The 26,282-nt window shown below is 30.0% G+C and overlaps 1 protein-coding gene across 19 annotated transcripts in view; it reads right to left on the bottom strand.

The window, feature by feature from the left end:
• The window catches only part of LOC127732612 (TOG array regulator of axonemal microtubules protein 1-like), an 86,202-nt gene that overhangs the window by 14,255 nt on the left and 45,665 nt on the right, over nt 1–26,282 (bottom strand). For 6 of the 19 annotated variants that reach the window (XM_052241665.1, XM_052241671.1, XM_052241669.1 and 3 more), the window contains 10 exons: nt 24,781–24,861; nt 17,646–17,693; nt 15,999–16,195; nt 13,326–13,364; nt 11,835–12,040; nt 10,677–10,951; nt 7,430–7,537; nt 2,438–2,622; nt 1,581–1,776; nt 122–227 (listed from right to left, as the gene is read on the bottom strand). In XM_052241665.1, coding sequence (XP_052097625.1) covers nt 122–227; nt 1,581–1,776; nt 2,438–2,622; nt 7,430–7,537; nt 10,677–10,951; nt 11,835–12,040; nt 13,326–13,364; nt 15,999–16,195; nt 17,646–17,693; nt 24,781–24,861 — 1,441 coding nt within the window. Of the gene's footprint in view, nt 1–121; nt 228–1,580; nt 1,777–2,437; nt 2,623–7,429; nt 7,538–10,676; nt 10,952–11,830; nt 12,041–13,325; nt 13,365–15,998; nt 16,196–17,645; nt 17,694–24,780; nt 24,862–26,282 lie in introns of those variants that run through there. The other 13 variants (XM_052241670.1, XM_052241677.1, XM_052241676.1 and 10 more) reach the window with 7 other exon arrangements.

Genomic DNA, 26,282 nt, shown 5'->3' with positions numbered 1-26,282 from the left:
AAAGTCCAAGGTCACTGGCAAGACATAACTGTCATATTTAAACTTGATACAAGCAATTTACATGGGAAAGTTGCGAGCTGAACCTGATTTTACAGAGCAAAACATTTAAATGTCAACTTACGTTTTCTTTATAGATTTCCTTGGGGACAATGAAGGAGAAGCTCTGGTTTTGGGTGTAGGTGGTCCTGGTTGGTTAGGTGGTCCTGGAGGGTTAGATATCGATATTGCTGTAAAAGAAAAAATCAAATAAAGTCCAGAGATATAATTAAATTCAAATAGTATACTAACTTGTTTTAACATAAAGAAGTCATAAGCCGTATACTTTTAACTAAATAACTCTATAATACTATAAACACAATGAAATACCAAGTCCTCATTTTAAATGAATATTTTATTTCTTATTTTTCACCTTTTCAAGCAATTCAGTTAAAAATTCTGCTAAAAACAGGATGTAAACAAATAAAATGTAGTTATCTACTGTTTTATTGCAGTTTATAATTAGACATAAACAACATTCAATACAGATTGAATCCAAACATGCACAATCACCGTCAATGATTAAATTTATAGGATTGTGAAGAAAATAACATTTTTAATTACCAGCTGTTGCTCCCATTTTGATTGTCAGGTACTATGTCTACTGAACCAATCAAAGATAAATCCTTTACTGATTTAAATATATCAAATGAAATTCCAAAAGCTTCTGACTTCCATTCTTTATATTTTGGTTAGATGACATTAGCTGCTTTAATTTGATCAGCACCTTATAAATCTTTCACTAAATACGTAGTAATTAACTTGTAACAGTTGATGCGAGACACAGAAACAAAGCTATCAGATTAATCTCATGGCAAATTTATAAACCATCAATATTGTTTCAGTAGCCTAGATACAAAAGGTGTGCTAAAAAATTAATGTCTAGACATATTTGATCTCAGGGAGAGGTCATAATTGCATGAAGGATGAAAAAAACTTATAATGACAAGTTTGGACTATTAAAGTCAAACAACAGCATTTTGTAATATCATGACTTATCCTCTTGATAATACAAACTTATTACATTTTGTGATGTAATGACCTTGATAATACATAGGTTTTCTGAAGAAATTCTGAGAACATCAAATGTAATACCATACCAACAACAAGGAAATTTTTTTTTGTAAATCTAATCGCATCATTTTTTTAAATTTTCTTTATTCCTAAGTTCACATGACTTATTTTAACTATAATCACCCAAAGGGTTACCAGTATGAATCTATGCCACGAGTTAATCTATGTATCAAATCCCAAGATAATATTCAAAATTTTTACAATTTTTTTTAACATTTTATCCATTGCTTAATAAATATGTACCTTCAAGTTCTTAAGCATGTACCAAATATGACCTTTAAAAGGTGTAATTTTAATAAACAATGAAAAAAATTAATACATCTGAATTTGTTAAAAAAATAAAAAAATACTCATCTTTATCGTGAAAGCTATATAACTATAAAAAGTTTTCTGTATTACAAGTTAAGAAAGCGATTAGTATTGAGTAAAGAGTGATAGGTAAAAATAATGCTGTGCAGTTGAAGACTTACACTCAATACCTATGCTCTCATTTGTATTTAATCGACGTAGTTTCTCTTGCTGCCTCTCTCGTTCTTTCCGCAATTTTTCATCATGTTCTTGTTTTTTCTTTTCTCTTTCAATTCTCTGTTGTTCTGCTTCTTCTTCTTTCTTTTTCTGTGCTTTTTCCAATCTTTCTCTCATAGCTTTGCTCATGGATTTATTTAACTAGAGAAATGAAAGTGTATGTAAAACTTTTATAATAAAAAAGTAAAACAAAATGCAATACCTATCCAATTATAAAGATCAATTTATAATAGGACCAGAAAATTTTTTTTAATATAGCTTTGGACTTATATAACAAGCTTTACAGGATGTTAAGTGCATACTTTATTTCCAAATACTTGGTCATGGCCAACTTGAGATTTATAACTAAGACTTAGTCATGGCCTACTTGAGTTATATAACCTAATTGGATTGTTAATTAACAGATCTAATTTTTGAACTACAGCATTTCCCAAAGAAGTAATGAAAGTTATCAAGAGTTAAATAAACAAAGTAAACTTGAATTTGGTGAGTTACCCAGAACAGCTCTGAAATCATGATAATTTGTCAACTGAATCCAGTAAACCAAGTCAATTTTTTTGTGCTTAGCCCTTTCTAGCTGATTTTAAAGCAACATATTTTTGTATAAGAGAAGATGTAAGTTTGACATATTTGTCACAATTGATATTCTTGTTATTGTCCTACGTGTGTAAATAAATCACTCACAAAAATGAGTTGGTTTACAGTATATACAATCACTCTATTAGTGTTTGGATTTTTGGTTGGTATGCCTGAAGGTAAATGATTGTATTCTTATTTTTTTTTTCTTTATTAAATTTCTTACATCTTCTTCTTCAGCGTAATCATTGAAGAGTTCATCATTAGATCCTGTGCGGTTGTTGACACTGACACCCACAACACCACTGGTGAAGTCTTTACGGTCTGATCGCTGTGGTTTTTTATCATTGTCCTTAGACTGGTTATTTCCAGTTGATGAATGCTCAAATCCATTACTAGAATCAAACATTCCTAAAAAGATGAAAGGAATTAAATATTAATGCTTAATTATGAAGGAAAAATTAATTAAGGATTGTGTATATTACTTGAAAAATCATAAGTATGCCATTTGAATTTTCTTTATAAATTCTTGAAATGGCACCATAAAAGAAAAGGTTGAGTTAAAATACCTAAGATTCCATCTGAATTTAAAGCTAGACATCCATGTGTGGACATGTGTCTATTGTTGAAGATTGTATGATGAATTTCAAATATTACCTTTTTGTTGTTGGGTTGCTGTCTCATTGATATTTACCCGCAATTCTTTTATTCATGTCAAATGCTCAGTTTTATATTTTTAATGTCAACAGAAAAAAAATTACCATAAAAAAGCAAACCAATATAAACTCATTAGAGATTTATTTGTTGTAGAGGATTCCATAAGAAAATTACCATCAGCAACTTTTATAAATAAGTATTTACCTTGTAAACATCTTTCCTTCATGATGGAAAATAAGTTAAATCACTGTTAAATCAACAATTTAAGGCCATTTTCCTTGATTTAAATGTATTATGAATATCAAATCTTGTTGGTTTCTTCACAATAATGAACAGTTACTTCACATTAAAATAATTTTAAATGTCATTTCCATATTGACCAAAGATGTTTTAGATGTTTTAGATGCTTTTTATTGATGATATCACAATATGTTTCTGCCTGACTGACTTGTTAATGACTTTTTTTCTCAATGAGGTATTTGAATCTCCATTAAATTCCAATTAGCGTGAAATCCATTCCATTTTATTTACCTATTAAATTTGGTGTGATGAAAGAATTGCATTTCCTTTTTAGTCTTAATGATGTGAATAAGAGGGTGTCCCAACCACATTTAATTTTCTTTGAAAAATTGTATAAATAGTTTTTATGGTGCCATATCAAAGCAATTGGGTTAGACAGCAAAAAAGCCATTACATGTTGTGAACAGTTCAGAATGGCACAATATAAATGGTAACTCAATAAATGACATTTCTTACGTAATAATGCAAATTGATGACACAACTGTAAACAATTAAGTGCAGGTGCATGCACTCCCCCTGATCACAAATAAAAGCAATTTTGTGTTCATGCTGGTATCAAATTGCCATTGTCAAACCAATAATGTGAAAATGAGACAAGAAAATTTCAAATAAAAACAAAAATATTGTTTCCTATTAACAACGGAACAGGATTCTACTTTTATTAGGAGTCTTTATTGATTTTATATAAACACATTTCATTCATCATGTGTTTATAAAATGCATATGATTCAGTCAACATTACAGTAAACAAAGTATATTTTCTGCTGATATTCACTCAAGGTAAATGCAGTCACCCAATGTACTTTTATAGTTCACATTAGTATCATAACACAGTTCTGTTGTAGTGGAAGATGACAATGGTTTGAACCATGAAATATATTGAATTGTGTGTACATTAAGTTATAAACATTTCACCCATGCTTGACATTCTTTTATAACCATTTTTCTATATCACACTGTGATCAAAATAAACTGACAAAAAAATGTAAGTTAATAGTAGATATTGTATTTGCTTGTTATCGATGCAGGTGTTATTGATGAAGGAAGCATTCAAAGTTCAGTAAGACTACAATTACTATGCATCCAAAATAAGTATGCGACTTCTCATTTTCATGCATTTTATGGGAATCGCATAAATAAGAGCAAATTATAAAATTTCAACATTAAATATATTCTTAAAACCTGAAAAGTGGTATCCAAGCAAATACATGAATTAACAGTAAGCCTCTTCTACTGAAATGTCAATACTTGTATTCAAAATTATGTTTTTGTTAGTATTATTAGGTCATATTTCAGGAGATTATATTTCTTCAAAGAATGGCATGGTATAATGCATCATACAGCTTCAAACACTTCGTAACCACACATATGCAAATATAAATAGCAAATCATTATTTCTATGCTAAAGTACACTATATAATTTCTACAACTACTGTGAGGAAATAAAAGGTTTTAACTTCAAAGTTTGCTTATAGAATATAATTAAATTAAATGTTGTCTCTACCTATTTAACAGATCAAGAGTTTACAGATAATTACATGCTCACATTTAGGGTAAAAGTTGACAGAATTATATGTACTTAAATGTTAAAATGCACATGCATGCATTTTGTTGTTCTTGAGCAATTTTGAATTCCAGATATGAACAATTGTATTTCACTAAAGAAACCTTAAATAAAGGAGAATATTAATAAGAGACAGAGTAAGAACTGCCCACATTGAAATATCTTTTGGATAATTTATAGGAAAAGCATTTTAAGTAATTTCCCATGTGGTCAATACTATGCATGAAGAAATATGGCTGAGATAGAAACAAGTCAAAGTTAAATGCAGTAAAATCCTTATGAAAAAAACCAAAACACAGTACACTTTAACATTATATAGTTCCAGACCATTATCAATATCAAATCATTCCTTAATACAGAAGCTGAGTAATAGATAAGAAAGTTGTCCACCGAAAACAGATAGGGTCATTAAGTAAACCGTCCCCTGTGGATATTTTTCTTATCACTTTTCCAATTTTGTTTGTGTATTTATATTAGAGAAGATCCATATATAACTATGTCGCAATAATTTACATTCACATTATCTTTCTTCTAGCAAATCATTAATTTGTTTACAGTACATAAGTACATTTTGATAGTTTACCCCTATATTCTATTTGAATACTATAATAATGGCATAGGGTGAGAACCTCCAAATCCTTGTTTAAATATCTCCCTCTGAACCCTTATCAAATCATAACTAGGTATTTTTTCATGTAATAAAATGCTCCGCTGGGGCGCAGCTTGATACGACCGCAGAGGTCGAACCCTGAACAGTTGGGGCAAGTATGGACACAACATTCAAGCTTGATACAGCACTGAATTTGGATTGTAATTAAATATTTGACACAGCATAGGTTTCTCACACAGAATGAATGTGGTCTAAGAACTTAAAAATATTTTAATTTACCTATTTAAACCATATCATTATTATTTGCTTTTATATATAAATCAGAAATAACCAATTTAAAATGGAAAATTTTAAAGAAAAAAAAGGAAGAAAAAAATCCCCCCCCCCAAATTTTTTGAACCCCCTTATGATTCATCACCCCCAAACTCAATCCCAGCCTTTCCTTTGTGGTATGGTACCTTGCAGTACAATTTCAGAGAGATCCATACACTTGAACACAAGTTATTGTCTGGAAACTAGAAAAATGCTTGTTTTTTGGCCCCAAATTCCTAAACAATTTGGGCAATTACCCCCAAACTCAAACCCAGCTTTCCCTTTGTGATATGGAACCTTGCAGTACAATTTCATAAAGATCCATACACTTACAAACAAGTTATTGTCCTGAAACTAGAAAAAATGCTTATTTTTTTGCCCTTTTATGGCCCCTAATTACTAAAATTTTGAGGGAATTACCCCCAAAATCAATCCCAGCCTTCCCTTTGTGCTATGGTACCTTGCAGTACAATTTCAGAGAGATCCATACACTTGAACACAAGTTATTGTCTGGAAACTAGAAAAATGCTTATTTTTGGCCCCTTATTCCTAAACTTTTTGGGCAATTACCCCCAAACTCAATTCCAGCTTTCCCTTTGTGATATGGAACCTTGTAGTACAATTTCATAAAGATCCATACACTTACACACAAGTTATTGTCATGAAACTAGAAAAATGCTTGTTTTTTGCCCCTTTTTGGCCCCTAATTCCTAAAATTGGAGGCAATTACCCCCAAAATCAATCCCAGCATTCCCTTTGTGATATGGAACCTTGTGATACAATGTCAGAGAGATCCATAGACTTACACACAAGTTATTGTCATGAAACTAGAAAAATGCATGTTTTTTGCCCCTTTTTGGCTCCTAATTCCTTAAATTTGGAGGCAATTACCCCCAAAATCAATCCCAGCATTCCCTTTGTGATATGGAACCTTGTGGTACAATGTCAGAGAGATCCATACACTTACACACAAGTTATGTCTGGAAGTTACAAAAATGCTTATTTTTGGCCCCTCTTTCCTTAACTGTTGGTACCATAACCCCCAAAATCAATCCCCACCTTCCTTTTGTGGTATTGAACCTTATGGTAAAATTTCATTGAGATCCATTCACTTAAACTAAAGTTAGAGTGCGAAAACTAATGTGTCTTCGGACGACGACGATGACGCCAACGTCATACCAATATACGACCACAAAATTTTTTTTGCGGTTGTATAAAAATGAAATAATTTATGTTATTTAAAACATTGCTACTTTACACAATAAGGAGAACCAATTAATGCTACCAGATTTGTTGATTGTAAGAATTTCTTAAATATTAGTTATAAACAGCAAAAAGTAAGACAATATTACCATAGCTCAAAAAAGGGTCTAATGCAAATCTTACACTAAAAAATATTAAAAAAAAATCTGCCAAATAATATTTCCTACTCTGGATGTTTGTAAAGTTGATACTTATGTTTAAGGGTATACTGACTGGTTGTTGAATCAATTTAAAAACAATTTGAGAACAAGATATTTGCATGATTGTGGTTTGATTACAACAGGCTTAGTGGTTCCAGGAGAAAATTTGTTTCATATTAATGGACAGCAGACACCAAGTGATGGTAGTATTACCATATAGCCAAGTGAGCTGTATATATAAAAAAAAATCCTTTAGATTTGAATTTATAAAAGATGAGAAAACTACAAAGATGCTTTGGACTATGCAGGAAATATGGCTAATCTACTATAAAGCAAAACTGGATGAACAAAGACTCCAGATTGTCAACCTACCCTTGCCAATAACACCAATACCATCTGATGTGGGAATTTTATCGTCATCCCAATCCAAAGCACCGTGACTGTTTACAGAGGCCACGCCTAATGGTGACAAAAGCGGGCCTGCAAACACAACAACAAATGCAAAGGGTAAGTGCTGATTGGTCAGTGATTTTAACCAATCAAAAGGTCTCAAAGGTGAATAGTAACATGCAGTGAATTTCAATGTGTAGTGACGCAGGGAGGGATATTTAACAGAATATTTGTGCACAAAGCATCTAATTACCATGACTTATACAATGATGTGAAAATAATAGGAATGTGCTATTTTATCTATCTACAGCAAATGAATAAAATATTAGTTTAAATATGATCAAATGGGGTGAGGGAATCATAAGCTGTCTTTTTTTAACACCCATTTCTTTTTTGTAAAAATCAATAAGACATCAGGGCTTTATACAATTCAGCCTTGATATACAATCATGAAGACTGAGCCACTTTCACTGAATGTTACTTTTCCCACAAAGTTTTGAGGCCCTTTTGAAATACCATAAAATAATGTCAGTGATTAAAAAAATCATATGCCTAATAACAAGTTGTAACAGTAAATGTTGGTCGTAACTTAACATCTTTTAAATGATTATTTTATCTCAGTGATACTGAATTAAAACTTGTAAATATACTCAATACTGAAACTAATTAATAACTTTGAAATTAAAATTAAATCTAAAAGAAATTTATTTGCATCAAGAGATCATATAATCTAGTAATAACATACATTAAGCAAATAAAAAAACTTCACAAATTTAAGATGGAAGTTTTAATGATAAATTATGAACTTTTAACATAGTGCATAAAAAACAAGCATTCTGAGAGTATTGCATGGCAATACATAGTCCCCTACCGGGTAAAAATTCATTATACTGGAACAAAAAGCTAACTTGTTCTATAACTTGTCATGGTGTAAACAAAAAGAAAATATCAAGTCAATATCGTCAAGCATGACTAAAAACAGTGTGGAAAACTGATTAAATGAGTGAATTTTTCAAGTCCAAGGACCATAACTCTGCACAAAATTATCAGACCGAAACAAAATTTCGAACTTGATCTGTATAACTTGTCATGATAAAACTATATACCAATTATCAATCAATATCTTATAAGCATGATGAAAAAAACATTAGATATGATTAATAGTTCTCTAAAATTAGATATGATGTAATACAGTGTATATCTATTTTCAAACTATAATCAAATATAATTAATAGTTCCAAATATTTTTTATTTTATTTGTCACAAACTACTATAGATTTGCAACTTATCTATAAAATGTCAACATTTTTTATCTACACAATGTAATGTAATATATACATTAATAAAAATAGATTATTATCTAATTAAAGGATTTCACTTCATAATTTTTTTTATTATATAGCATTCAGAAAATTAGTTTATACAAAATAACAAACAAACCTGCCAAAAAATTCTTCAAATAATTTACCAAAAAATGTCTTTTAAAAAATGAGTTATCTCCCTTTGTACAGAAATATGGTTTATCATAGTACTCTTACATTAGATATGGTCCAGAGTTATGGTCCATAACTCTGGACTAAATCATCAAACCAGAACAAAATTCGAACTTGATCTATAACTTGTCATGGCAAAACTATATACCAAATATCAAATCAATATCTTCAAGAACAAAGAAAAAAAGTGTGGAAAACTGTTTTGCCGGACTCACAGATGGACAGAGTGCAAACCTAAAGTCCCCTTCAACTTCGTCGGTAGGGGACTAATAAATTGATCAATCAAGTAATGATAATTTTCAATAAAATAAAAACGTGAAAAATATGAAAGATGTGAAAAGAAAATTCACGTATAATACTAAATCAGTGACTGAACAAAATCTGTGAACTGAACAATTGTAAAACTATAAAAACATGAATTTGATTAAAAAAATCCCTTGTTTTGAAGTGATTCAACTGTATTGTTTTGAGTGAGAAATCATTGGAAACAGAGATTTTACTTGACACTGTCTATAATTTTTTTAGAAAGGCACACTTTTTAGATGATTTTAATTATCAATAGTTTTGTTCTCCACTTGCAGATTTTTCTGTAAAACCCATAGAGTAATACATGTGTATAAATTAAAATTCTGAACTAAATGTTTATATTTGAAATTTGTCTTGTTGTTTGAATTACAATTCACATGATGGTCTATATGTTTTTTTTTATATAAATTTTCACTTGCTTTCTTTCCTAATAAGAAAAAATCTTAATAGAAATTTAAAAATGCTACTGACTGTTACAAAAAGTTATTGAGGCATAGAACTCCATAATGAAAATCTCTTCAGCTTGTTAAAGTATCAAATTAATACTGATTTGTCTTCAAAGCTACTATCATTTCTGCCGTGTCACACAGTAATTATTGATTATGATTAAGTAATGTGCCAAAAAGAAGATCAGTTCATTAATTATCTGAAATGAAACATCTGGGTTTTTTTTTAATAATATATCAATGAAGTTAACAAGATATTTATCAATATAAAGCTTTTCCTCTACTGACAGACGTAATTAATGAAAAATGGGGAAAAGGCATGATAAAAATAACACCATTCAAATCTCTAGTCCTGTTTATTCAGATTTTTTGCTGTCCTTTTAAGACAAACATTAGCTTTGAACTTGTGTCTATCACCAAAATGTTGTCATCAGACAGCACACACAAAAAAATAAGTCGTATAAAAAAAAAGGAGAAAAAAAAACTTAAACCTATTTCAAATTTTCTTGTGTTGACAACTTAATCTGTTAATATTAACTTCACATAAAGTCAGAACATTTATAACAACCATCCCCCATTTCCCAACATAATCCAATGTTTGGCAATGAGAAACCTAAACAAATATTTTGATCAAAATTAAAACAAAGGTAACAATGCCATTACTTTCTGAAAATTGTTTGTATTTAGGAAATAATCACTGGTTTTGGATGAGTTGATACTACCGTCCTTTATAACCCCTTCTGACACAAGCAAGGATAATGATATAAAGTTACTAAAAGCTCATTTACTTGGTTTTTTTTTTAATCCTACATTTTATATTAAATAGTTTAGTAAGAATATTTTAAAAATTGAACTTGAAAATTCAAGAATGTGATCTTCTTTTTTGCACAAAAATTGTTTAAATTAAAGTGCTTTTTGCAAATTAGGTCAAATCATACACAAAAAATTGTGAAAAATATAACAAACAATTCAAGTCAAAAGTACCTTTAGGTTGAACACGCCTCCTCCGACCATTTGCTCCCATTATTATTGGTTTTGTTTCATTTGGCTCATCATTATAACCTTTACCAACAACCTGGACGTCAGACGTCCTGTTTTCACGGAAAGTCACGCCACTTGATGGATTATAATCTATACGAATCACAGATTTTCCTATTTCATTTTTATTAGTATCCACAGTAAGGTCATGTGGTTTACGTTCAAGTGAGTTAGTTCTTGCTAATTTTGGTTTTGATTCAAATGGTGATTCTGTTTTCTTCCTGAAAGAAAAAAAAAACAAAATTCATTGAGAACTTGAACTTCTACTGTAACACTTCCAGTTTTTTTTTCTTGATTGAAATTAACTTGGAAAAAAATTTGCAAGATTTATGTCTAAAAATATTATATTTGTTTAAACTGCCCTGAATCACTAGACACTTGCCAGTATTTTTCACTTCTTTTCAGTATATTAATATGTTTCAAGTATAAAATTGTGTTAAAATCATGTATATATGTGCTATAACCATGATGACTATCGGTAATTTGTTGCTAACCATACCACTCAAAATGATTTCCTGTATGTACAGTACGCGTCATTTCAATAACATCCGTGGTTTCAAAAACATGTTACCAAAATACCAAATATTCTGAGAGACAGACACCTTGATAAGATTCCTCTCATTGAAATTGTAACAAAGGAGAATTTCCACTAACTAAATTTTGTTTAAAAAATGCACCTATTAATTTTATTGAAACCCAAGATATTGATCCATATCTGACAAAAGAAAGTAATTCAAGATACAATCAATTCCTTCCCTGAAACAGACAGACCAATTTAGGTAATCTGATTTTTTCCAGATTAACACTATTCAGTAAATTTTCAACATGTAACCATAAAAGTGTAGTCAGAAATCCCTTGAAATTACAGACAATCACTGCAAGTAAACAGCTCTGCTATATTTTAAATTTTTTTTAGATTTAAATTAACTGTTGGCATATGCAAAATACTTGTTACAACACTGCATATGCATTTTCAGTGTGTTTGTTTCTAATCAGTATAAGTCAGTTGGAGTGCATCCTTTTTTTTTCAATTTGTATGTTTTTTCCTCAAAATTCATTTAATAACAAAAGACAGTTCTCATGAACATTGCCAGTAATACCTACCCTTTTCTGCCGCGACTTGATAATGAATTAGCATCCGACTCAGAATCTCTATTTGAAGATGCCGTGCTCCATATTCCACTTTCGTGTGTGTCAGGTGATGGTGACCTTGACCTTGAGGATATGCTTCGCTGACTTCCATGTCTGCTACTTATCTTTTCTTTCTTTTTACTGGCACTGCTCCTGATACTCTTCAAGGAATGCATCATCTTAAAAAGATCAATTATAGATTTTGAATCCAGGGATAAATATTAGGCTTTAATTACAATAATTTCATCATTATACATTCACGTTAAAAACTGAACTAATGAATATCTTCCCTTCACTGCAAAGTATAAAGCTTGTATTAAGTTAAAAGAATAAAAGAAATATTATACAGCCATTTTTTATACAAGAAAGGATCCAAATACCCTCTTGTTTTCCCTCCCTGAAAATTTTGTATCTTTTCTTATTGAATTTTTTTCCCTCTATCCTGATGTTGGTAAAGCTAATGAAATATACTTATTATAATTAATATTCACATCTGATCAATGGAATGACATCTATACCAAATAATTTGTTATGCTTCAAATATGAAGGCCCCATATGCTTACATTTGCACATGAACAGCAATTAGGATTATTTGATAAGTTTATTGGAACTTGGAATTAACAGCGACAATACCAAATTTGTTATTCTTATTGTTGAGTTGAGCTTTTTGTTTTATTTCTACAAGCACATTGATAAGATTTTTTATTAACGTCTTCTACCTACACCAATATGTCATTAAACGATAAATATGGCAACGAACTGATATAATTACTGCTATAATAATACAGCTGTAAAGGAGTTCATTCAGAGTTTATTATCCTGTACCTACATCCTGACAAACATGTTCAGATCAAATTCATTATGTCTCATGTATTTATTGTATAAAAGTATTGAACCCTCAGTATTCCATGAAGTTATTTTCCATACTTTTTTGAAATCTTTGCTGGAAATCAATAATTCTCTATGAATTAACATCTTTAAAATGAAAACAAATTACAGAAAAAAAATTAATAAATAAAACCCCAAAATTTACCCATATTCTTACAAACTAAACCAATATAATACACTATTTTGTGCAACTTTCCCCAAACTATGAACTTAAAACATTAATTATACTGACTTAAAATTGAGAATGGAAATGGGGAATGTGTCAAAGAGACAACAGCCCGAATGACAGTTTTAACTTTCATGATATTTTCTAAAAGAAATAATACTTAAAAACTTCATGCACAGCTGAATTGCATAGCACTGTTTCAAATGAAACAAAATTTTAACTGATCTTATATCTGTTTTTCTATCATCTGTTCTATTTCAATAATTTGATATGTTAATGATCAACACAAACAATTATATTCTTTATCTATATTACATGTTGTTCTGATTTTCACTCTTAACATTCCTTTTTCCAAAGAATTTTTCAAACCCTTAGTAAAACCTTATGAACGGGATTACATGCAAACCAACCTTAGGGCCTCCATGGATACTCTTCAAATATTTCATCATCTGTCAAATAAAAAAACAGGTTTGGAAAAAGTTATTAAGGGTGCAACTACACATACCGCCAAGCCCAAAGTCTCCATTCCATAGAAACAGCATGGATTTGAATTTGTAAAGTGATACAAGAAAAGTATAGCTAGCTTGATGTAAATAGTTTTTATGAACAACTTGACAATTACAAAATTAAGTCCAGAAGAATTTAGAACGTTTGTTATATCATTTGTTCCAGAAAATAAAAGCCTCTGGTTAGTATATTAAATTAAAAAAAATATGGAAAGCCATTATATCCTGTCTTTTAACAATTCCATTCTAAATTTTGAACTTCTTTCTACACTAATGTTCAAAATTATCTGTAAGTTGTTGGACAGTTTTGAGTTTCATTCCTTTTAAACACTTACTACAATGTGCCTCAACTGGTCACCATTCAGTTGTTCGACAACAAAATACAAACCGCCTTACAATATCAACATTATTTCATTTGGTAATTTTGAAAATATGAAATTGAAATTTTATTAAAAATAAGATAAATTGCTTACAAAATACCATATTTACTGAACAAAATTACAACATGTACTGCAAAATTTATGGTTTTTAAGGACACCAGAACTTAGAAATATACATTTCATTTAAAAAGGGAGCCCCTGGTTGTCCATTATAGATTAAATAATAAATAGTGTCTTTTTTATTCTTTCTTTCTTTTCCTAACAAAGTGATTAAATCCATTAAAGAAAAGAAGATTCCTTCTTTGGTTATTAGATAACTATTTATGTCTTATTCAATGTTATACAAAAGTATAATCCATAATTGTTTTAACTTTAATTTCCTTTTTGTGAATATGTCATTCTGAATGCTTTGTTCATACATGCTGTTTTACACTGGTCAAACATTCAGTAATAACACAACATTCATACCGGTAATCAAATCAAATTCAGTTTGATATTCGTTTATAACGGAGATAAAGCTCTTAGGTTAGAACATTTCTTAAAATTAATAGTAATGATCTTTATTCTGGTTGACAAAATTTCAAAAGAATTGTGCCTCAAGTTAAGTCCTAATGTCTCCTGACTTAATCAACATCAAGCTAGCTAACTAAATAGAAATTTTTATACAATATCATGCAAAAAATACAGTGGTATATAACGATTTACAGTACATAAACAATATTAGACTGATATATATCTATATCTGCATGCTTAAAAAATCTAGATATCTAAAGATGACTAAGACAGACAAGACCACTAGTAATTCTTATCAATATGTTAAACTTTAGTTTTTAAGTCACAAAAATTACTTCAGCAAAAGGCTGATAAGAATTGACATACTCTCCTCACTGACCCTATACATGTTTTATATTAGTTTCTAGAATTTTATTTGTTTTTTATAAATTTTCTGAGCCAAACCGAATTGTGATAAGCCAGTCAATCATAGTGTAGGAAATACATGGCCATATCTGTATTGAAAGGATGATAATTCTATGAAATGTAATGTCAATTGGTTGCCTACTACATATTTCTAGTACCCTATACTATGTATTATAGTATTAAATAGAGAGAATCTAGTGTTGATCTGATGGCTAACTATACTACATTTTCTAGTATATCTTTTCTCTTTTAGATTCTATGGAGCAATCTATTTTTCTTACAGAATATACAAGGTCTTTCTGTAGGCTTAATTTTCATTCTATATACTCTCAAATATAATTAAAATGACTCCTCTCTTGTTTTTAGAATTTAACATAAACATATACTAAGAGTATAACAAAATAATGCTTCATGTTATTCATTAAAAAAAAAAATCAGTGGGGTAAATTAAATCAAAGATAACAAAAATATTTTGTGCAAATAAAATTTAATTGCATGATATCCATAAATATGAAGCCATAAAAATGCAGATTAAAAAGAACCAGATTTTAATTAAGAGAAATAAGTTAACATTCCACAAAAGAGAAGCCAAGAAGGTACACTTTGGAGCTTATTTTGCCCTGTTAATTGACCAAAAATAAAATAATTGGATGAATACCATTTCTGGTTAGATTTTTAACCTGCTAAATAAAGTCCTTTATGAATTATAAGGTAAGTCTCATACACACAATTTGATGCTGGTGCAATACAATTGACAAAATAATCAAAATGACTCCTCTCTTGTTTTTAGAATTTAACATAAACATATACTGAGAGTGATGATTCATACAAATTTTGGAAAATAAGGCTTAATTTCATGTTTGAGTAAAATGAATTTAGAGCAAAAGTTCTGCCAAAATTTTTTTGTCAACCGGTAGATACATTCCAGTGTGTATATCTATGTTGCCGATGCTTGTGCTCTATATTATTTCTTAGCATCTGTGAGTCGAAAGGTTTGCAAATTCACCATTCTAAAGAATTTAATGTGTTTTTGGCCATATAACTCATTAATGGTATTAATACTTTCAATTCTGCAAATTTAATTTAGGGTTGATTTGGCCCCAAATCGTACCTTAAATTTACTGGCTACGTGAACATCTTGAAAAGTTCTGTCTTCTTAATAATTTAGATAATGTGTAGGCCTGAATCTAAAGAGAAAAGAAAATAACTGATGCAGAAGAAACATCTAAACAGACACTCGAAGGCTAGCCAAAAACTAACAATATGATAGTTTGATTACCTCCATGTGTGATTCCTCTGCCAGTGTACTTTCTAGGGATGTCGCATATGCACTGTCACCATCATCCTCTCGTTGATGGCTTACCAATCTCTCCGTTGATTGGGCAGGTATAGGAGGAACTTTCTTCGGAGTACTTCTTTTCGTAGCAGATCTTGCCAAGGCTGCTTTTGTTGGTATTGGAGATTCATCATCTTTGCCTGTCAAATATTTCATTTTTGAGCATTTTGATTATTCATATCAATATTTATCCATACCAAACATAATATATAATAAATGGTAAAAAAAATCTGATTTAACATCTAATTACATAAGCCTTTGATTTTTTGTTGCTTTATATGTAGTTACATTATTTCATACACATTCAAGACATCTATGGAAATCTATTTTTTTGTTTGTAAACTGTAATTTCAGCAAAACTACAAAGATTTTGAAGTAAAACAAAAATTAATCCCATCTGTGACTGATGATTTATGCAATTTTCAATGATTTTTTATAATGATATTTCACATATCATACTCTTTCATATAGAACTGATCACTGAAATTAGCCATTTTTCCTTTGTATGACTTGATTTATGATTACAGATCTGGAAATAACTTAAAACTTTAAATTGATCAAAACTGAAACAGAACTTTTGTTTACTGGATAGCATTGTTCTAAATTTGTGACAGATCTATTAACCTAGAGGCTTTAAAATACAAGTAAAACTCACATCATTTTTAATAAACTACAAAACCAATGAAACAGAAATTTAATATATTCAGGGCCAATAAAAAATCAGATTTATAACACTGGAACATGTTTTCACCTGGCAAAATTTAAGTAGACCTATATTTGAAAGACATGCATAATTGTACACAATGTCTGCATATATGACCTTTCCTGACAGGTCAATACAATTACCATCAACATAATTCCATAGCTACCACCCATTTGATGTGTCTACTTGAGCAAATGTTTACTTATACTATGATAAAGTTTTTTAAACTTTTGTCAAACAGATGATTACAAACATAATCCACAAATCATCCATTGTGTGTCTTAAATGCATTTTTATGCTCTGAAAACATGAAAGCCAACCCCTGTTTGCATACTGTGAGTCTCAATTTTAGATATCAAATCCCTTGCATTTGTACACTGTCTATACATCTTTCTATATTATGTTTACTAAGCTCATAATTGTGCACATAAACCTGATTTTTCTAATTACTGCCTTCTTCCCAAAATTAACACGGGTTTAGCTAAAATGCTTTTAATCTATTATCTGAACAATTTGGTTTACCTTTTTCTAGAATTACAGAACTCAGCCCAATTATGTTGGAATAACCTATGTTTCACAGTAAGTGTTTACAAAGATAGGAACTAATATTTTTAAGAAGAAACCCAATTCTATCTGATCTGCAAAAATGTGAAAAAATAGTAGCCCAGCTAAAATTTTAAGTGCCAATGGCTACTGGGCCCCTGTGATTTTCCACCCATAATCACATAAGAAGTAGTATTTAATAGGAAACAAATAAAGTAAAAACATCATCATGATTTCAAAACATGTGCGTCTATTTATTTTGAAAAATAACAGTCCTGAAATTTTGTTTTCCTTTTTACTGTGTTCATAATAAGACTACCTTCCAACTATAATGGAGGTCTTACCTCTCCAATAAGCCTCTTCATTGTGCGTGTTAGAAGGGAGAACATCAACTACAAAAATAGTTAGTGCACAGTTAAATTCTAATTCACACAATTAGTAACTACATAAAATTATATACATGTAGATCAATTTAAATCAACCTGTACTCATGAAGTTAAATTAACCTGTACTCATGAAGTTAAATCAACCTGTACTCAAATCAACCTGTACTCATGAAGTTAAATTAAGTATTGTGGATTCATTTATTTTCTTTGGTACCAATTTTCGTGTATGAGGGAAAATTCTATTTTCTTTGATATTTGATGTCATGGTTTTGCTAAAGTCTGCATACAAACCTATATGAAATTGGCACTTGGTTGAAAATTTAAGTTAGTTGTTTATCTATACCAACAAATCCACAAAAATTGGTATCCACGAATATCAATGAATCCACAGTATAAGATTAATTTCTAGTTGGTAAAATTCATTAAATAACATCTACTATGAGAAATAAAGGGGTACACATGAACTGATTAATAATGGAGGAAATAAGGAGGAAAATGATGCTGATCATATCTACTTTGAAAATGAGGAAGATAAGCGAGGACGCAGATCTATTTAAAAATAAGTTTAAAATAAACTGTTGACACAGAGATATGTCTCGCCTTTTGTAATTTTGGTAGTATAATGCAAATATTGAATCCAAATGGCAATATTAAAACATGTAAACTATGGAAAACATTCAAAGTCAATGAACCATGACTAACATGCAGGACCAAATAACCTCCATAGTTGATAAATGCCAATGCTTATAAAACTGCATACCAAATACCATTGTCCTATCATAAGTGTTACCCTTACACAAACCAAAACACATACATTAACTTGTAAACAAGGTAAAAGTTTCAAAGTCAATGAACCATGATGAGGGGATGGGGCCATATGATCTCTATGGAGAAGAGATTTGCAAATGCTAATACAACTGCTTACCGAATATCACTGACTTCACATTAGTGGTTCCTCTTAAATTCATCTAATCACAAACTTTAACATGTGAACTATGCAAAACATACAAAGTCAATAGACCATGACTGAGGGGGCAGAACCAAATATTCTCCATGGAAATGCAGAGTTCGCGAAAATGGTCGGTCCTGTCGGTCCTATCGGTCAAAATGAGGCTCGGACCAGTATTTTGAAGGCTAGTGCCGGTCCCGATGACCGATGTAAAAACAGCCGTTGTAGTGCATATTTCAGCACTTTTTTACATCGGTTATTAGATGTACCGCAACTGTTTCCAATAAGTATTTACATCGGTTATCAGATGTACCCGCTGCCAATTTCCGGTACTAGTTTACGGATTTATTATAAACAAACCAAAGCGGCGATTTACACGTGGCCTTCTAAATTTGTTCATAGAGCCATCCCTGGCAAACAATCGGCGATTGAACCCTTCAATGGAGCAAACAAATACTGTAACAGCTGAGAAAGCGATTCAGATGATGAAATGGATAGTGAAGATGACTTTAAATAAGAACAATCAGAAGACCTGAACTGGTCCTTCATTGTTAATTTGTCTGTGGGTGCGAAGAATCAAACTAATATTAATAAAGTTATTTTTCAATAAAATATGTAATTAATTTTATTTCAGGATAAAATTGACAGATTTTGTAGGACTGGCTAAAATTTTGTAGGACTGACAAATAATCATGCTTTGTCGGTCCCATGACCGACGGGTCGAAATAAGTTTTCGCGAACTCTGGAAATGATACATGCTAAGGTATCTACATACTAAAATACCATTAACCTACCACTAGTGGTTCCCCATAAAAAGTAAAATTACAAAAATACTGAAATCCATAAACTGACCTAATCACAAACTAATACATGTAAAGCAAGCAAAAGTTTCAAAGTCAATAAACCATGACTGAGGGGGCGGGGCAAAATAATCTCCATGGACATGAGATGTCCCTATGCTAATACAACTGCATAACAAATACCATTGACCTACCACTAGTGATTCCTCATAAACTGACCTAATCACAAACTAATACATTGTTGACGACGCTGCATATCTAAGTCTCGCTATTTACTCCGTCAAGGCAAGACAAAAAGTGATGATGCTGATCAGGTCTACTTTCAACATTAGCCAAACAAACATGTGATAACACTAATCAGATCTACTTTAAGAATCACTAATATAGGCATAAGTTAAAAATATCATATAGAAGCAATACATTTTTACAATCTACTCATCATTAGCAATAATATAAATAAAGCTTGTTTCTAAAAAAATTTGTGGTATTTGCTGTAAAGCGTGAAGTGCTATAAAGTTTGTATTTCTCAAGTCTTACATCCAACAACTATCCCAAAACCCATTTGTAAGACTTCTAATAAATAAAAATCTCTTTTCGAAGTAGTATGATGAATAACTTTTGAATCATTTGATAGTACACTTGTACTGAAAAAACTTCAGGAAAAACTGAGTTACATTCTCTCAGTAACAAATTCCTAATTACTGTTATCAATATCAAAAATTATGTCCAACAACAGAGCGAATTTAAAAATTAAGTCTATTTATTTTCCTTCTATTCATTACAGGTAAATAAAGAGTTCAGTCGAGAGCAAGATTACTGAGATTGAAAACTTCAATTAAAACCCTTCAAGACTGGTAATGATTACTTAAAATGTCAATTTTTGTTTGTAATATGATTTTTTTTAACCTTTTCAAACTAATATCAAGAGAAAGAAACTGTACCAACTTGTACAAAGACTGATGACATGATATGGAAAGTCAATCGAACATTTCATGTCCACATACAATACGGAATAGTAACAGGAAAACAAATACAAATTATTGGAAGACATGATGTAATTTTACTACCTTGAGAGAACATTGGTCCAAATATTATGAAATCATTATGGAAAATCACAATTATTTCTATCATCAAAATAATACAAGTTATTATACAACACTGAATTTTATTCACTTATTATGAATAACCAACTCAATTTCCAATTGTGATAACAATGAACTAATATTTAATGTAGAATCTTTAACTGAATTGCAAATTTTGATCCATATCAACATGTTAATAATTTTCAATGGAATCACTTATTAAATATTACTTTCTAATGAACATAACCCTCAACAGACTGTCAATTTCTAATATTGAATGTAAGTCTTCATTTATTTGATATTTTTGAAAGAATTTTGTTTGTCATTGTAGATTTCAAGGATTTAGAAGCCTTTCAATCAATTTCTTTTCTGCAGACTACAAAAAAAATTTGTCAAATGTTTTCTGTACATGTATTTATAAATTCTGGTTGCAAGTAGTTCAAAAAGTTCAAAAGGTGCACAATTTTCCTTTCTTTTCTTCTTTGTGTGGGTTTTACTTAAAAACCAAAATCTTTTCATGTGGTCAATTTCATTATTGAATGTCACTCTATTTAAATTATTACAAAGCAAAAATAATGAAAAGAAAAACAGAGGTTAGATGACTCAGTACAACCTAGGTAAAAGTTATTCAATCTGCAATTAAAAGAAAAACATAGTACTTAAAAGAATTCCATTAGCAAATAGCAAAGGTTTGTCTAGTCAAAACCACTGCAATTAGGATTATTTTCCATCTAAAATTTGCATCTTATCTGAAAGTTTAAACAAATATCTTGATTTTCTCTTGAAATTCCACAAATGCCATTTTACAAAATTAATAGCAGTACTTTTTATCTCCAATTTCTTTTTTTGTGAGATCATTTCAGGACATATATATATATATACAAATTTGCACAGTAAGAATAACTTTCAGAACATCTCATAATAATTAACCTTTCAAATGAATTAACGGGTAATATTAATGTTAAGAGTTTAACCCATCCATTTACATTGATTGATTTCTGTTTGCTTAGCCTATCCATTTATAAATCTCCTGCTACAAGGGCCAATAAATTGATGATAAATCCCTTATCTGCATCATCCAAACAGAAGACCTTCAATTGTTACATCACTGGCATATCCTATCAATATTCAGTTATCATAAACATGGATTCTGATGTAAATAAATTGAATGATTAACAGTCATTTTAAGTATTATTCTCAATTCAGACCAGCCAATCATTACTTTCAGCTTGCAGAGTAAAAACAAGATTTAATTTTTAGGTCTAATTAAGATTAAGATTGAATCATGAACTCAATTGCTGTCATTAGTGGGTTCCATTACCCCTTTAAAATGTTAAATTTATAAAAATAAAAGAACAGAGTTCCGATGTCCCCCGCGTTGCACATATTTTCTCTGTTCAAGGTCAATAACTAAAAAAAAAAATTTTTTTATAAACTTTTTAAAATTATCTTAAAGAGTTGAAGACAAGAGCAATTTCTGATATATTTAATATTTCCAAGGGGCAAAACTCATTAAAAATATTTGATCAGCAATTATTTTTGAAATTTTCCGTGACATTGCTGATATTAACCTTTGATATGAATTTGATATGAATTTGATAAAAATCTGGCAAAAATTGTACGTGAGAGTGCTTAGAATGCAAATTTCCATATAATCAAAATTTCAAAGGGGCAGAACTCTTTTAAAAATAATTGATTGACACTGATTTTTGAATTCGTCTGAGACATTGCTGATGTAAACCTACAATATAAGTTTCATAAAAATTTAGCAAAAATTGTACATGAGAGTGCTAAAGATGTAATTTTCCATATAATTTATGTTTCCAAGAGGAATAACTCTTCAAAAAATTATTGATCTGCACTAATTTTCGATCTCCTCTGAGACATTGCTGATATAAACCTATGATATGTTTTATAAAAACCTGGCAAGAATTGTACACATGAGAGCGCTAACAATGCAATTTTCCATATAAATAATATTTCTAAGGGCCATAACTCTTTTAGAAATTATTGATTGGCACTGATTTTTGAACTCATCCGAGACATTGCTGATATAAACCTATGATATAAGTTGTATAAAAATCTGGCAAGAATTGTACATGTGAAAGCACTAAGAAGACGGGACGGACCCCTGATATTTCTGTGTCCCCAAAAACGTGTTGCGCGGGGGACAAAAAATGTCTCTATAATAAGAATCCTCCCTTCTTAAAATACATGTTAATGCATATATCTTTGCATAACTAGAATTTCAACAGGAAAATTCCTTTACCTATGTATTGTAAAAAAGTATTCTGACAATGCTTTAACAGCAAAATGACCATAAAATATCTACTTTATTACAACACCTTTGTTTTGATGAAAGTTAATTGAAATTTAACTATCTTCAAGCAGCAAATGTTAAATTCATTAACACAAAATATTGCAAAATTAAAAAAAGGTTTAATTCCATATTTCATTTGTTTAATTGTTTGTTACTGAAAAAATCGAAGTTGTAAGTTCCTTTGGGTTATTTTTAATGGCAGCATTACGTAGCAAGACCTGGTGGTGTCATCTCTGGGGAAAATAACGAAAATAATTCTCTTTGAAACTTTCAGTAATCAACTTGTGCAATTAACTGAATCATTTATTTCAATAAGAGCATTTGTTTAGTAAAAAAAATACAAATTGGGATAACACACTCACTTAATATCAATGTTTTAACCAATAAGAATAGAAAAACAAAAAATATTGAATGAGTGACAGAACAACACATTAATGCATGAATGCCTGTAGCACACGAGTAAAAAATCCCTGTAGTAAGTCACAAGTTGAATATCTTTTTTTTTTTATATTTCTATTTTTGGATAAGATATTCTTTTTATTAATAATTATATGGAGTTTAAATGTAAATCAAGTAAAAATTCCTGGAATATACCTAATTCTATGAGTTCTTACTAAATTTTGACGTCACTAACAACATCTTGACAACACATATTTATGTACAAGCTCAGAGGAGTGAAATTATCAATTTTTATTTGACAGAGAACTAAAGGTTTTTCATTACAACCAATGTAATCCTAAGGTTTATTCAATACATTGAAAACACCCTCTGTAGGAAAGAAGATTTGCTACTCATTTCAAATGACAAATTACTTGTTGTCATAGGATTTGAAAAACAAATGGTCATCAGGCATGTGTTGCGCAATGTTCTTACAGAATATGAATTTAAATATGGCACATATATTTATTAAAAAAATACATGAAATTTCACAATCTAATTCTAGATTGACTCCAATTTTACAGAATTTCTTTACAAACTACAGATCACAGAAATAAAATTAGTCAACTGCTTGTAAACTATACGAACTGTTATAAAACAAGCCCCGATCTACTTGTAGCACAATCAAGTTCTACTCAAATATATATTATTTAAACTATGCTATAAATAATTATTCTATAGATGTATTGCTGCAATTAGACAAATAAAGCCATAATCCTCTAATAGCAAAAATAATGCAAACCACAGAACCAGTGTTAAGATGCTAAGCACACATTAAAACCTTTACCATGCTTGCCTATACTATTATCCTTGATTTGTATTGGATTATTGTGTACTGGTACATTGTACTGGCATTTGATCTAGTACTCATTTGTATGAATGAATTACATGCTATACACACACTTAAAAACAGTTCAAACCTCATACAAGATTCACATTCTGAATTAATCTTCATATTGTTCATAATTTTTTGGTTAAATAAAATAATGTAGGTACAAGTTCATATGAATTAATAGACTAATTAGACAAAGTAATCAATCTGGTTTCATATTTTCAAACATAGAAGCAAATTTTTTATTGTATGTCTTTTAGTTTAACAAATTTTACACTAGTGATAAATTTGTAGACTTTCAATCACAAAATATTCCGTTTCAATTATACTTTCCTATGACTACAATATAATATGGACGTTAAGAGATGTGATAAACTTTTAGAATTATAAAAAAATCTTACTACTTAAAACTTCCATTTCATATTTAAAATGCTTGTGGGAAGGAAATTTTTTTAACAAACCTATAAAAAGTATTCAAGAATATGTAATCAAATTTATTGAATTTGACTTTTCAATTCCTAATGAGCAAAAATTAAATGAATATTTTTTTGCATAATCAATCATAATCTTTGTACAAAAAATAAAATCAGTTAAATCTTGTATGAGGACTTATCGTGAACTGATCAGGATAAACCACACACCGATTTCATCATGCATGCAATTCATACTTACGATTTCCAGTAACCTCTAGGAAAGGTCGGACTTGTGGTTTGTATTGACCGTGTTGGTTGTGGTTCAACTTAATTTTTGATTCTAACAAACAGAAAATGGTAAAAACTTCAAAACATTTGTTTTCTCTAGTAGTAAATGTATATAAGTAAACAGTGTGTTCTGGTATAACTTGTAAAAGAGACAGATCAGAGAGGATTTGATTTGATCAGAAATAAAAGGACAACATTTTTTGTCATGTGTCAATTGTTGAGCATGTTATGTCTGATAATTATATACTGTCATCAAGACTCTTACTAGTGGTAGTTCAAATTACTTTTAAAATCAACCCCTTTCCTTGTAAGTTGTAATCAAATGTTCATTAATTCAATGACACTTCGCTTTACCAAAAGTCTCAAGGATTAAATCCTCAACCTATGGGGTATCTACCAACTGAGATAACTGATATTAACAATAAAAAGGATGCTTTATTTGTCTCTATTTCAATTCTATATATATATAAAAGTACCTTTTAAAGTGACACTAAAACTAATTGGCTAGTAAGACTTTCTTTGAGAAGTGTAACGGAGTCACTCCTACCAAGAACAACTTCAGGCTTTATTAACCCTGTAGGTTTTAAAACTCTTATAATCACTCAACAAAAAATAGAAATATACCTTTAAGGATACAACTACTTTTTGAGATTTTAATCTTCTCAAATAAAAGTGAAACAAACACTTAGATCAAATAGTGTCAAATAAAATAAATTTTGCTAGTGAATTATAAAATGCACCTGCCTAGTTCAACAATCTTAAAACACAACACATTGAACACTCAAGATCAAGAACTGAAGTGAATTAAACAAAAACTAAAATTCACAACAGACAACTTGAAGTGTTCAAAAATATAAATTGAGAGCTTATACCTAAACAAAGCTTTGATACACCTTCTTGGTTATCCTAGCAACTTGTTCCTGTATTAACTTTTGTCATATATTTTATACAGAAAACATAGATCCGTCACAGATCATGATAGTCAAACAAAATGTCTACTAAAACTTTCAAAACAAAAACTTAATCAAAAATGTACTTTTCAAAAATTAATTCCAAATTTATTTGGTCATAAATCAGGCTGTTAGTTTACTAGTTTGAATTGTTTAACCTTTTGCCATGTCGGAACTTTTAATAGCTGACTATAAAGTATGGGTTTCTCATTTTCGATGGACATACAGTGACATATAGTTGCTTTCATCCACTTCGACTGGACTTTGGTGGATAGATGTCTCATTGGCAATCATATCACATCTCCTTATTCTTACATTAAGTTACGAAATATCTTTTGAAATTGATTAATAAGTGAGTAGACTTAGAATTCAAACCTTCATTACTTATTTCTAGACATGGTACTTTTACGAGAAAGTAATTTATATTCAAATCTCAGTAATATATACCCTAGAAAATGTTAAATATTTGACAAACACAACTCCCCACTTGAGAACATGGGTTCAATTCATGGACAAAAATTTA

The sequence above is a fragment of the Mytilus californianus genome, unplaced genomic scaffold (genome assembly GCF_021869535.1).
Source record: "Mytilus californianus isolate M0D057914Y unplaced genomic scaffold, xbMytCali1.0.p SCAF_26, whole genome shotgun sequence".
Lineage (NCBI taxonomy): Eukaryota > Metazoa > Mollusca > Bivalvia > Mytilida > Mytilidae > Mytilus > Mytilus californianus.
Note: the sequence above shows the minus strand (reverse complement) of the source record. Positions and strands in the feature narration are given on the sequence as shown.